The sequence below is a fragment of the Lemur catta genome, chromosome 2 (genome assembly GCF_020740605.2).
Source record: "Lemur catta isolate mLemCat1 chromosome 2, mLemCat1.pri, whole genome shotgun sequence".
Taxonomy (NCBI): Eukaryota; Metazoa; Chordata; class Mammalia; order Primates; family Lemuridae; genus Lemur; species Lemur catta.
This window is the reverse complement of record NC_059129.1, coordinates 21,777,495-21,790,478: the sequence shown is the minus strand read 5'-3', so window position 1 is coordinate 21,790,478 and position 12,984 is coordinate 21,777,495. Positions and strand designations below refer to the sequence as shown.

At 48.6% G+C, this 12,984-nt stretch overlaps 1 protein-coding gene across 1 annotated transcript in view; it reads right to left on the bottom strand.

The window, feature by feature from the left end:
* Nucleotides 1–12,984, bottom strand: part of SDK1 (sidekick cell adhesion molecule 1) — an 858,579-nt gene that overhangs the window by 151,223 nt on the left and 694,372 nt on the right. The window contains 3 exon segments of the mRNA XM_045541236.1: nt 512–703; nt 7,515–7,613; nt 12,129–12,321. Coding sequence (XP_045397192.1) covers nt 512–703; nt 7,515–7,613; nt 12,129–12,321 — 484 coding nt within the window.

The window sequence follows — 12,984 nt, the reverse complement described above, 5'->3', positions numbered from 1 at the left end:
GATCACAGCCACGCCTCATGCCCCCACCGCAGGGCTCTCCTCACTCCCAACAGAGACCTTTTTCTCTCCCTTTATCTCTTTACCTTTTATTCTTCCCACCTTCTCCTACTCTTTTTCTGAAAACAAACCCAAACTTTTGTTGTTTTGTTAAGTGAATAAACTTTTATGGTTCCTATTCTTAAGTTTCATATTAATACTTTCCTTGGTGCTAGTTTAGTCTCAGGGCACTTGAGACCACACTCACACTTGGTGGAATCCAAATCTCTCTCTTCCCGTAAGCACATTTCTACTAATCCATGCAATGACAGGAGAAATGTTAAGCCACAACCAAATACTCTGGTAAAAAGGCTGAAACTGAGTCAACACTCACCCTCAGGCGTCTCAGCAGGAGGTTGAAACCCCCTTTTCCAGAGACTCAGTGGCTTCTGCACAAAAGTGCTGAGATCAACTTCTAGTATCAGACATCACTAAGGAAAAGCAACAGCAGGAAACCCACAATGATTCTACTGACCTGGGGGCACTCCGGAAGAAATGGTGGAGGAGGTCACCAGGCCGGCCCCCATGGTGGTCACCGCGGCCACGTCAATGGTGTAGGTGGTGAGGGACGACAGGCCTCTGATTTTGTACTCGAGAGTTGTGCTGTTCAGAGTGTGCATGAGACGAGAGTCGTTCTTGCCATATACCTCCCAGGAAATCTGATAGCCTAGAAAGTAACAATACTAGAGCTGAGTTGGGGTCTCCTGAAAGTCAAGGGCTGAGGCTAGATGCCACGTCCTTATCTTTGCAGGTTTGGAACAAGGGAGAGCTCAGCTAAACTGCTGGAGATGAGTTAGCACCCGTAGCCCCACGGAAATGAAGCTCAGTCCCTGCCCCTCCCTCTGTGTCCCCGTGGCAATCTCTGTTGCCCCTTCGCCTGCCACAGCGGCCTGTCTTTCCCGGCCAGGTGAACTCACCTTCACCAGGACAGGCCTGTCGGATGTTCTGCGAACCTCAGCACCCGGTGCGAGGACTGCATAAGGAGATGACTGCCGGCCTGCTGTGCTTGATGCAACCTTCCCTTGTCGAATTACGGGTGCATTTCACCAATATTTCCATTTTTATAAGCTGATATTTTCATTATACAGTACCCTAAATCAGTGGCTTGCTCCTGGGTTGCAACTAATTTGTGGGAACACTTTCACTTTTTCCTTTATGCAATGATTGATAGAACACTCTTCCATTTTGCAAATTGCTTTGCCTAGAAAAGTTTCTTTTTACCTGAGTGCATGAGTTTTGCTTCGAGCTCTGCCCCTCCCCTTTTTGAATATCCTGTTTTCCTGCAAATCTGATTTCCCCTGTACTCTGTTCAGTCTAGCGGGGCCTCGTGATTGCAATTTATTCAACCTCAGATTCCATCGTGATTTGGGATTTAGAGAATAAAGACCCAACTTGCTCCTGAATCAACCCCCTTGGAGAGGAGTTTATGTGATTAGAGAACACTTAGAAGTGTCTTTTAAAGAGGGAGACGGTGATGGAAAGAGCTCGCGGGTCCAGAGGCAAAGGAAAACCGCTGAAAACGCTTGCTCTTCCTTCTTTTCAGTCAATAAACTCAGGGATGCTGAAGCACTAGGACACATCTTAAACTTCCTCCTCATTCTGATGAAAGTAATAAATAAAGTTAGAAAGTTGCTGTTGCAGGTAAACAAGAATTTAAAGGACAGCGTCTCGGGACTTTACTATTTCGAAAAAAATTAATGTCGGAAGCCGCTCCCTGTCTGCCGTCCCACAGCCTCATGAGCCCAGCAGCTTCTGTGCACCAGTGCCGGGGACCCCACACTGGGGTGGCACAGGCAGGAACAGCAACGGAATAAGGGCAACCAACCAGAGGGGGGCCCAGCAGAGCTCCCCAAATTCCCTTAGCTGAGTCACTGAGTGGCTGCAGCTCTCCTGACCTCTGGGTCTTGGCCAGGCCCGTGAGGATCACTAAGCCACCCTCCCTGTGGCTTCGCCATGGGCTCTCAGCTGCTCCTCTTTTTCCTCCTCACAGGGAGGGGGAGAAGGCTGACCACCCAGGCTGACCACCCACTACTGCCTTCTCCCTACTCTGGCCCCTAAGTTCAGACCTGCAAATCTCCCCACGCCTCACCTCATCTTCCCACCCGGTCTAGCCCGTCCTCATTAATTCATTTAATCCTCACTACACACTGTGGAAGTTGGAGCATCGTTATTCCTATTTTACAAAGTAGGAAACCAAGGCATAAAGAGCTTTGTGAACTTGCTAGAACTCCAAACAGTCCTGCTCCAGGGCTCAGGCTCTGCCTGGATGCTGCAATCCCTGGCCTCCCAGAGAGCCTCCTTCTCCGGATGTGATGAACGAACTTGAAAACCACCCTCACCTAGGCAGGTTATGCCTAATGGATCTCTAAATAATTTGAAACTCAGGGTCTACTCTGAACATAAAGGAAGAAGAGTCTTTGTTTAATGTTATAATGCTGTCTGCCAGAAATTTTTATTTGTTAAATTTTCATCAAGATTTACTCAAACGCAGCATCTCGTTCGTCATGTCAACCTGGAGGTGAGCTCCAGCGATTCCAGCACCTTCAGTAAGCACAGCATTGCTGGGATTTATTAGTACCAAAATTGACAACACAATATGCTCAAAGTGTTAGGGCTACAAACACAAACCAAACGGACAACCAAAGAGGCTGATCTACAAGCAAAACAGCGGCAGAGAGCCGACGCTGGCCCAGCACTCATGATATGGGATGGCCAGTGACGCCTGCGAGCACAGAGATGGACAGCGAGTGCCGTGGCATGTGGCGGGTAAAGATGCCCCCGGACTCATGCACAGATTTTGGGGCTGCGCGTGGTGGGCTCTGGAAGGTCTGGCCAGCGGATATCTCGTCTGGTGCCCGTGTGCAAGAGGAGAGACAAGAGAGGCGCCTGAAGCCAGGAGTGCCCCCAGCCTGGCATCCCACCTGCTCCCTGCGGCTGACTAACCAAGACTAACGACCAGAGGAGCTTCAGAAATAATTTTCTGTTGATCTGAAGTAAATTCCCTACAAGAGAGCAGTACATCCAATCACAAACTGTCTGTCTGCATCCCGGCCCTCATAAATCAGAGTTTACAGAGGGAGAGTGGAAGATACTGAAATTTACAATGAGAGCGCAATGGGCAATTTACCCGGTGGGCGCGCGTCCGCCCCCTGCTCCCAGCGTCGCTCTCATTCCGGGCCCTGAATGTGAAAGGAGGCATGGAGGGGGCGCTCCCTTTGGCCAGGCTGAGGAAGCCCCGTTCCTGTTTCCGACAGGGCCGTGGCCTGGCGCAGTGCGGAGGCCCAGTGATTAGGCCACCGTCTGCTCCCAGCAGCCGCCCTGAGAGCAGCGGTCTGCGTTAGCACAAGTCTTTGAAAGGATGGTGGTGCCACATCAACATTTCCTGAAATTGGTTTTCGGAGGCCAGTTCTGCCCACAAACACAGTTTTTCTTTTGCTGTAGTTGATAAAATACTCTCCCTTCAGCATGAAATAGAGCTTCGTGGTGCTGCCAGTGTGTCGCACTAGAAATCCATGTCTATTTGGGGGGTGCCGACTGTCAGGGCAGAGCACCTAAGGCCGGGGGAGCACCACTGACAGCAGGTGCCCCTGGGAGGTGACAGGGTGACGCCCGGCTAATGAGATAATGACCATCTGATCTCGCCTCCTGTAGGACCTTCTCCCCTACAGAGCTGCTGAAGACAGAGCTGTGGGCACCCACTGCGGTTTCTGGTGACATGAGGTACATCTGACAGTGAGCAGCAATGGAGAAAGGCACAGGCCAGACATAGTGAAAGGGGGACCATGTGGCCACCCTGAGAGGAAAAAGCGGAGCATCTGCCTGAAGCTCTGACCTAGGTCTTTTCACCCAGACAGCAGGGTCACCTCCAAACCAGGCCTCGGCAGAGGGCAGCACCCGGATAAACCCAACTCAGAAGACCAGAGTTTCTAAGGTCAAGTTCCACAATAAACAATAGGCCGTTGCTTGTAACTACAGGTATTCGTGTAAATAAAATAGGAAAATGAGCTCATTAAGCCCTATTAGGTGGTGAGAACAGATGATCATAAATTGGAAGTACTGGCAACCACTGCTTAGCTGTGCGATGCTGGCTCAACTCAAATGATCATGCCCATGGATTTTTCTTTACACTTTAAAACAAGAATGGTGTGTGTAGTGTGTTCACAAAGGACAGGGCAGGGGCTAAATGTGTGTATCTATAAAGAGGGAAGTCCTCCATGTCTGAACCACCTACCAAGGAGTCAGCTAGACCCTAAAAGAGGATAGACTGTGGGTCTGAAAAGCCCCCAGGCAGACGTGAATTATCCACCTCCTCATGGCAGCCCCACTTCTGGAAGGACAGTGAGCACAGAGCTAACGCAAGCACAGACTTGGTGCCTGCGGGGTCCGGCTGGAAAGCCCTTTTCTTCCAGTCAGCTCCTGCTAAGCTTTTTCTACCCAACCCCCAACTAGTTGGTTTTTCCTTCCTTTGTATGGTTGGAAGCAATATCAAACTTAACTAGTTTCCTGCCATCTCTAATGTCCCTCCTCTGCTGCTCCCCCTCCCTTTAATTCCTTCTACTCCAAATAAATAGGACGTCTTTCTTACTTTACATACTCGGTACTCGCAATTCTACGCTAATAAGATGTACAACAGATTGGGGGTTTGACGTCAAGTCTTGGTAGTGACTTCCCTGTTCCTGGAGTTATTACATTGTTTGAAGTGGGTATTTCAAAACATAAGCTTCTTGAAGGCAGAGCTAAATCCATAAATTTGCTTTATTTAAAGGTTAAGGTTGGAGGTGGCATTGGCTCCAAGGGGCCCTTGTGTGATGGGACCTGAGTGCTCCCTCCTGTCAGGGGATGTGGTTGGTGTGGCGATTGCAGACGTTTACCCACCAGCCATGATGGGACTGGCACGGTTTTGTTGCGTAACAGGAGAGAATGGAGGCGTTCCGTGTGGGAACCCTTCCGTGTAGGAACTGCTCTGTGTGGGAACACAGTTCCGGGCTGTGCCCTGGGGCACCCGGAATGCTGCCGTGACCCCCCAGGAGCACTGCGGGAAAGCACAGGCTGCACAATGCTGTCGGGCATGCGTGAGCCTCCAGCTTGAGGCAGTTTACAGTCTCAAGATCAGAGAAAATAAGAACCATGTGAAACCAACATGAACAGCAAATGAAGGAGGAGAGGTGCAGTCTGATTCCAAGGTTTGAGAGGCTGAGCAGCGCCCAATGGGTGCACACATCCCACTAGGAACTAATTGTGGTTACTGAAGAAGGAAATGCAAGTATTTTTTTCTTTCAATTAACATGTATTATTTTTTAAATGACTGTTAAATTGTTAGCAGATAAATACTTAAGTTGTTTGGATCTAACTACTTAATAAACAGAACGGTTAAATATTCCTTTGGCCTAGGGGTGCTTCGAGAAACTTCCTGAGACACTAAGAGAACTATGGATGGGGCAGATGAGAGTCCTCTAGTGTAGGGGTCAGAGCATGGTTCAAACCCAAGCCCTGGCACATTGGTGATGCAGCCCCTGTGCTGGCTCAGCCACCTGCAGGCTGTGACGGTGGGACATTGCTGCCTGACGTCTCAGGCTCACCATTCCAGGAGGGGGCCTGTAAGACACACCTGGGGTGGGTGTTGAGCAAATACCTGCAGTACTAAGGTGCCTGACACACAGGAAGTGCCCAGGGTTGTCACTGCAGCTGATGTCAGGGACACGAGTGGTGGGAGGAAGGGGCCCCTCCACACTGCAGCTGGGTAGCAGGAACCAGCTGTTCCTGGTCTCCATGCAGCATGAGCCCTGCACAGGCTTCTTGGGTATCCCCGGAGAGCGTGAGTTTGCTCCACAGAACTGTCAGGAACTCAAGGAATGACATGGGCTCCTGTGGGCATTCGGGGACCACAACCACCAGCTGTGTGACAAAGTAGCTCAGCTCCAAACTGACACACTAGTGTGAGGACAAACAGCTTATTCAGAAGCCCGGGCTGCCTGAAACCTCAGGGCCCGTGTAAAATATCTAGATAGGAGCCCTTGATGGGAAAAGAGATGCCATAGGTGAGGCTCCCCAGCGAGGGCTGACATACAAGTGTCCACTGTACGGGTGGCCAAGCAGTAAGAATATTTAGTGGCTTGCCTGAAACTTCAGAAATTTCAAGGAAATTTGATGCCCACTGGTGGCTGAGCTGCTCTGGGCAGGCCGTGGGCAACCACTTGATACAATTTGCCCCAGTTACTCCTCCCAACAGCCCCCATGAGGATGAGGGGGATTGCTGCGCCCACAGTCGAAACTGAGGGTCTGAAAGATAAGTGGAGGCTCCCACAGTGAAAGTGGGACAAGGGACTCTCCCTAACTTCTTCTGAGGCTAAAGCCTATGCTGGTTTTATCAAACCAATAATTTTTTATCAATCTAAGATTTAAATTAAGCTTTAACCTGAAAGGATTTTCAGAAACCTCTTCTATAAAACGAAATCATTGAAAACCCTACAAAAGGTGAGTTCTATCCCCCAGAGACACCTTAAGCCAACAGAGGAGAGAGAGCCTTACTTTCTGAGGACAGCCGATGCTCACCGTGCACAACTCAGCTTCCTCAGGGGCATCTGCCTCTCATCATCCTTAGTTTTATTGCCAGAAGGCACGGCAAGGAGGGCACGGGACACGGGATTTGGAGTAAGAAGACCCAGATTTTGTCCTGGCCTTGTCACTCACAGGGCTGAGACGCTGGCATGGGAGCAGCCTGGCTGCACTGGAGAAGAGCGCCTGCGGTGCTGTTTGCTGAAGGAAGGAAAGGTCACCTACTCCTGCAGTCCCCACCCCCTGGGCCGCAGACCAGTACCGGTCCATGGCCTGTTAGGGATGGGGCTGCAGAGCTTCCGTGGAAAAATTGTCTTCCGTGAAACTTAGGAACTGGGGGGCCACAGAGCAGGAGGTGAGCAAGCGAAGCTTCATCTGTGTTTATGGCTGCTCCCCATCACTCGCATCACCGCCTGAGCTCCCACCCCCCCTACCCGCTATCATCTGTAGAAAAATTGTTTTCCAATCCCTAGAAAACCAGTCCCTGGTGCCAAAAAGGTTGGGCACCACTGGGCTACTCTCTCTGAGGCTCAGTTTCCTCACTTGTAATATGGTCATAATATCAATATTTACCTTTCCAGTTGCTATGAGAATTAAGTGAGATAAATGCATGTGAACAAATATATCACCAAATGACTGCTTTCATTGATCAAAGGAACTGTAGAGGCTTGTTAAAATAATGCAAAGAGAATAAGGCTCCAGACTCTGAGGCTGGTGCCCACGTGGCACAATGCGCCCCCTGCCCCAAGGCTGGCTCTGCGTGGAACAGTCCTGGGGGCTGCGATTCTGCCACGTGGCCAGGAAGACATCTCGGTTACCCTCAAGAAAGCAGTGGGCACAGGTCCACCTTCTCTGCAGTTTTGTTTGAAGCTGTGGGCACCTCAAACTTATCTTTTTCTTTTTCAGGAGACAGGGATACTCACCGGTAATGATGCCATTTTTCTCCAGGGGCTCCTGCCAGCTGACCTTGAGAGATGTGTCCAGAATCTCCGTGAAACTCAGATGTCCCACAGCTCCTGGTTCTACCAATTAAAAATAAAATCATCTGTTAACACATAGCCCAATTCTCTTTTGATCAAATTTATATAGAAGATTCTAACTATGGAAAGGAAGTGGTGAGCCAGGGCCAGCAAAAACCTGCAGGAGATGCCATGAAAATGCAGAGGGTTTGAAGGAATTCAAGGTTAAAGGCGTCCTAGCTATCATCGCATGAATTATCTTCCCCAGCTTCAACCCAGCCACACGGGGCACGTAAGGAACTGGCGGCAGGAGATTTATATACAACTCATTTTCTGTCTGTCTCCTTGATCTGATCTAATTAGAACAATCAGGCTGGCCGGATCCTCAACAGCAGTTGTTCACACTGAGCATCCCTCCACCTGGTTTTCAGCCTGGACTTTGGCCTGAGTGGGGGCCCCGGGAGCCTGGTGCAGCCAGAGCAGGGAGCCTTGGCCCAGGGGCAGGCCTGGCCCACACTGGCCCACCTGCCAACTCGATCCAGAATTCCAGGCTCCAACCCCCACTCACTCTCCTGAAGGATTCCAGAGGGGCAGGGCAGTGACCTGAGAAAGTCCCGGCAAAAATGGGCTCCTTTCCCAGGGGTTTCTGTGACCTGCAGCCCTCCTGCTAATGCAGGAGGACAGAGTCGCAAAGTTAGGGTTAAACGCTGCAGCCAGAGCTGGGCTTACGACCTGGCTGTACTCACTGCTCGCTAGCTATGCAGTTAAACTCTCAGAGCCTTAGTCTGTTCATCTGGGAAACGGGGAAAATAAAAATAACTCTGCAAGGTAATTGTGAGAACAAAATTTAATAAAACATGAAAGCATCAGCATGTCCCTGGCACACGAAAATGCTCGATGGACATTAGCTGCCGTTATCATGGTTGGCCAGCAGTAGCAGCACGCTGTCACCAGGACACAAAGTCACTTCTAAGGTTAGCTTGTTGCCACCTTAGAGAAGAGACCTGAGAGTCCAAATTCTGAGTTAAAAATCTAAGACCCAGACCCAGGTCCGTGAAGCAACCTGCTCGAGGACACGTGGCCAGGATCGCAGAGCTTAGTCCCACATGCAAATGAGTCGTGTGCTGGCTGCACAGGACAGGACAGGGGACAAGCCCACTGCTGGCTGGACTGCCGGTGTGTCCAGGGCAGTTCTGTCCCCCCACCCCATGCTCAGCTCACCCAGGCTTAGAGCCCTTCACTGTCCCCATGACAGGTCCACCCAGGCCCGCCCTCCCTATGCTGGCGGGAGTGGGGAGAGGACGCCTGGCAACCCAGAGGTGACTGGGGGCTGAAGGTGCCAAGGGTGCTGTTCTCACAGATGCTGGTTACTCCCCAGCCTTGCCGTTTGCCCCCAGCCTGCCACAGTCTCTGCAGCCGTAGCTGCATGTGGGGAGCAGGCGGAAGGGACGCGCTTCGGAGGAGGCGTAAGATCAAACGGGAAGGAGGAAAGGAAGAGAGACCATGCTCCTGTTCTCAAGCCCGGGCACTGCACGGTGCCCACTGGTCACTTCCTCGGGCAGACACAGCTGGTTCGCCCGGAACTGCTCTGCTCCTGCAGCCCAGAGCCCACCAGTCTGCCAGTGTCACCCCATGTCCCTCTCTCAGTGCCCAGTCCAGGAGAACAGTGAGGGACACAGAGAGAAGACAGGAGAGGAAGAAAGGGCAGCTCAAAGGCAGAGCTGGAGATACGGGAGGAAAGGAGGAGAATGGGGAAGAGAACTCCCTGCCCCCGCGCAGGTACCAGGTGAGCACCTACCCCACGCCAGGCAGGGAACGCACCGCTTCCCACTGCCTGCTCCGCTAGAGAACCTGCTGAGGGGGCAGCACTGAGATCCTTTTAGTAATAGAAAAGGCAATTTTTTAAGCTTAAAATAGGAAAGCATGAAGTCGAGGGTGTTGGTTGTTCTGGGAGAGAACAGGGCTCTCGGGTTCCCTCGGAGAAGCCGCACCCCTGTGAGTCCCTGCTCTGGCCACTGCCTGCCGTTCTTGCACAGAGAGCAGGGTTTTAGGGCAAATTCAATACCTGTTACTCAGCTGTACTCGGACAAAGCCTCTAACACAACTTGTAATTTTTTAGAAATGGTAACAGTCTCAGAAAATACACTCATCTGGGTGAAACTTTCAAAAGACTTTTTACGGATAAGCTGAAACACGCTGACAAATTTCACTTTTCTAGTGTGGAAGATGGTAAAATAGAATGGCTGTCAAGACCATCTCATCCTCCCCCAATTGTGAGCTTCCAGAAAGACAGTCTGACGGATTTTTGAACTGACTTGTTCTTGCTTCAATCGATGGAATAGCAAAGAAAGCTTTTTGCTCTTTTTATATTCTCGGTATTTCTGCTTCCTGGATTCCTGCCCAAATTTGCTGTCCTCTAGCTCTGCGGGAACCAGCTGCCAATGTCTAGGCTTAAAATTTACATCCTTTCCTCTTTGCTGTCCCCTCCCCCAAGGAGTTCTTACTTCGCTGGAGCTGTGAAAAGAAGGCCGGCTGCACGTGCAGCTCACGACAGCCCCATCGGCTGGAGAGCAATGGAGGCCATTTCCCCAGCACCCAGGAGTACAGACTTCTCTGTTCAAGGCTGCACCCCCAGAGCTGACCTCAACCCTCCCTCCAACATTTTAATGTGATAGTTGACATTCACAAGGATGCTGTATCCTTCTAAATAAATTAAATAGGAGCTCTCTGCCTAGAAAAAATAGTGGTTCAGTTAGAAAATTCTAAAAAAGATAACCTTACTTTTGGTTTTCTCTAATGAGACGTAAAATTTATGATTGAAAAGCAGAAATACACATATGTTTAAAGTATTCATTGAACATTCACCAAGATAGACCATATCCTTAAAATAACTAAAATTATACAAAGTGTGTTCTCCAACCACACTGGAATGAAATTAGAAATCAATAGTAGAAAGATAACACGAATATCTCCAGACACGTGGACATCGAATAGCATTGAATAGCACATTTCTAAATAATCCATGGGTCGAAGGAAATAAAAATACACAGAACTGACTGAGAATGAAACACAGCATAACAAAAGATGTGGGTGCAGCTAAAGCAACGTTGAAGAGGAAATTTATAGCATAAATGCTTACACTGGAAAGGAGGAAAGACCTCAAAGCCATAATCTCAATGCCTACCTCGAGAAATGAGAAAAGGATAGCAAGATAAACCCACAGCCAGCAGAAGGAAGGAAATGGTAAAGAGAAAAATTCCACCTTATTCAGCATAGTACTAGCAATTCTAGACACTGCAAATAAGGCAAGAACAGGAGATAAAAAATAAAGGTATAAGGATTGGAAAGGAAGTACCAGAGGACAGTGGGTGTGGCCACTAGGGAGGAAGGATCCTTGTGGCGTTGGATCTTGATGATGGTGGTGGTAGACACACAACCCTACACATATCCTTCCTGGACAGCCTTGATCTCTGCAAGTGTCATCTGCTGCAGCGAAGCTGGGAGTCCAGGAATAGGAGCAGCAGAGTCTGAGCCATCCCAGGGCCCAGCGGGGACAAAGAGAGCAGAGCTGAGGGAGGGATGGCTGCAGCCCTGAGTGACTTAAAAAAAATTTATCCTAGTTTTAACTCTCCTAATAAAGGGAGTACATACTCATGGTAGAAATTAGAAAGTGCAGGAAAATACAAAGAAAAATGTAAAATGTACCCATAATCATACCACACAGAAATAATAACTGTCAAAATTCTGTGATGTACTTGTTCCAAGTTCTTTTTTTCAGTTCATATAGTATTTTATAAAATTTGGACCTCAGACAGTTTTATATACATTTTTTTTCATTTATCATTATATCATGAGCATTTTCACTCAAAATGTTGAATCTGCGAAGTTTTGGTCTTTTAAAATATCTATAAAGTGTTTATTTTACTGTCCTTCCATAATTTTTCCAATTCTCCCCATTGGGAACATTTGAACCTTTGAAAGCTTTTCATTTCTTTCCCAACCACAAACAATTGTAACAAGCCTCCTCATGTGTAAATTGCATACGTCTGTGATAATTTTCTCAGGTGGCTCCGTTGGCTAACATTTTCCAGTCGTGTCAGTCAGCCTGTGTGCAGGGAAGGAGCAGGTTGAGCTGACCCAATGGAGACAACTGGAGGTGAGGGCTCAGGGGGAGGGCTGGGTAAGACTCCCTGGGGAGGGTCCAGGGGGAGTTGCAGGGAGGCATTAAGGGAACTAGGGAAGGAGGTGGGGGGACTGGAAGTTGAAATCTAGGTGAAGAACAAGCTCAGCAAGACCAAATGAGTGGCCACAGCCTGGATAGACTCTTGTCCCCAGGGCTACCTCGCAGCCACGGCCGTCTTCCACGTTCCGTGGACCATCTCCTGCCAAGCATGACTAGTACCTTCCAATGGCTTGTCTCCCTGGGCCAAGCAGATCGTAAGCACCCTGAGAACACAGGCTTCCTTGTGCTCCATCTCCGCCCTATCCCAGTGTTGGGAATCATAGTGGTGCCTGCCTCCGACAGCTGACTTATGGGGCAGGGCCTGGCTGTATGAGACACGGGGAAAGGACACTCACTGTCCTCGTGAGTCCACACGAGCTGAGGTGTGCTTGGAGGCCCATCCCCTGGGGTGGTGAAGCACAGAACGGATGTGAAGTAGGCGGTAAACTTCTTCAAGTTGGTTATAGATCCGTGGTGGATGCCGTGGAAATCTGGGGCGATGGTGACCACAGTGAGAGCCTCGGGGACATCCGCTGGCCATGCTAGAAGCTGGATGGAACAGATTGCAGAAGAGACCCCTTTTAATTGCATTTCTCCGCTCTCACATCTGTATCAGAGTTTTATTTTACAGTTACTATGTCTTTAAAAAAGTAAAGTCATAATTAAGAAAGTCCATAAATCCTACATTTTATAATCTCACTTCAAAAAAGTTGAGTTAAAAGACATTTCACAGATTACTGTATACAAATATTTATATTTACATATATTTTATACATGTACATATAAATTATCTACTTTACCTCATTGGAATAACAGGCACTCCCTCCTTCACCTTCTCTTTACTTAAACATGTTATAGAACATATATATTTTTAACAGTAAAGAATAAATGACACCATCTGTTACTGCAACTGACTTAGCGTAATGAAATAAATACAAATATTTTCCCAGATAGGCATCTACTCTGACTCAAAAAGAAGCCCATAATTTCATAAGAACAATCTTAATTATTTATTATTTATATCATACTAGGTTTCCTACAAAGGATTTTGAGAAATTTGGTATAATTTTAAAGAAATAAAGTATATGCACACATTCCAAGGAAAGCTGTTTTAATGTTTTGGTACCATTATGTATGTGTGTGACTTTTAATTCTTTTGACACCAAACATTTCTAGGATTAATTAGGTCTGAAAGGTGACATGCTGCAGGAC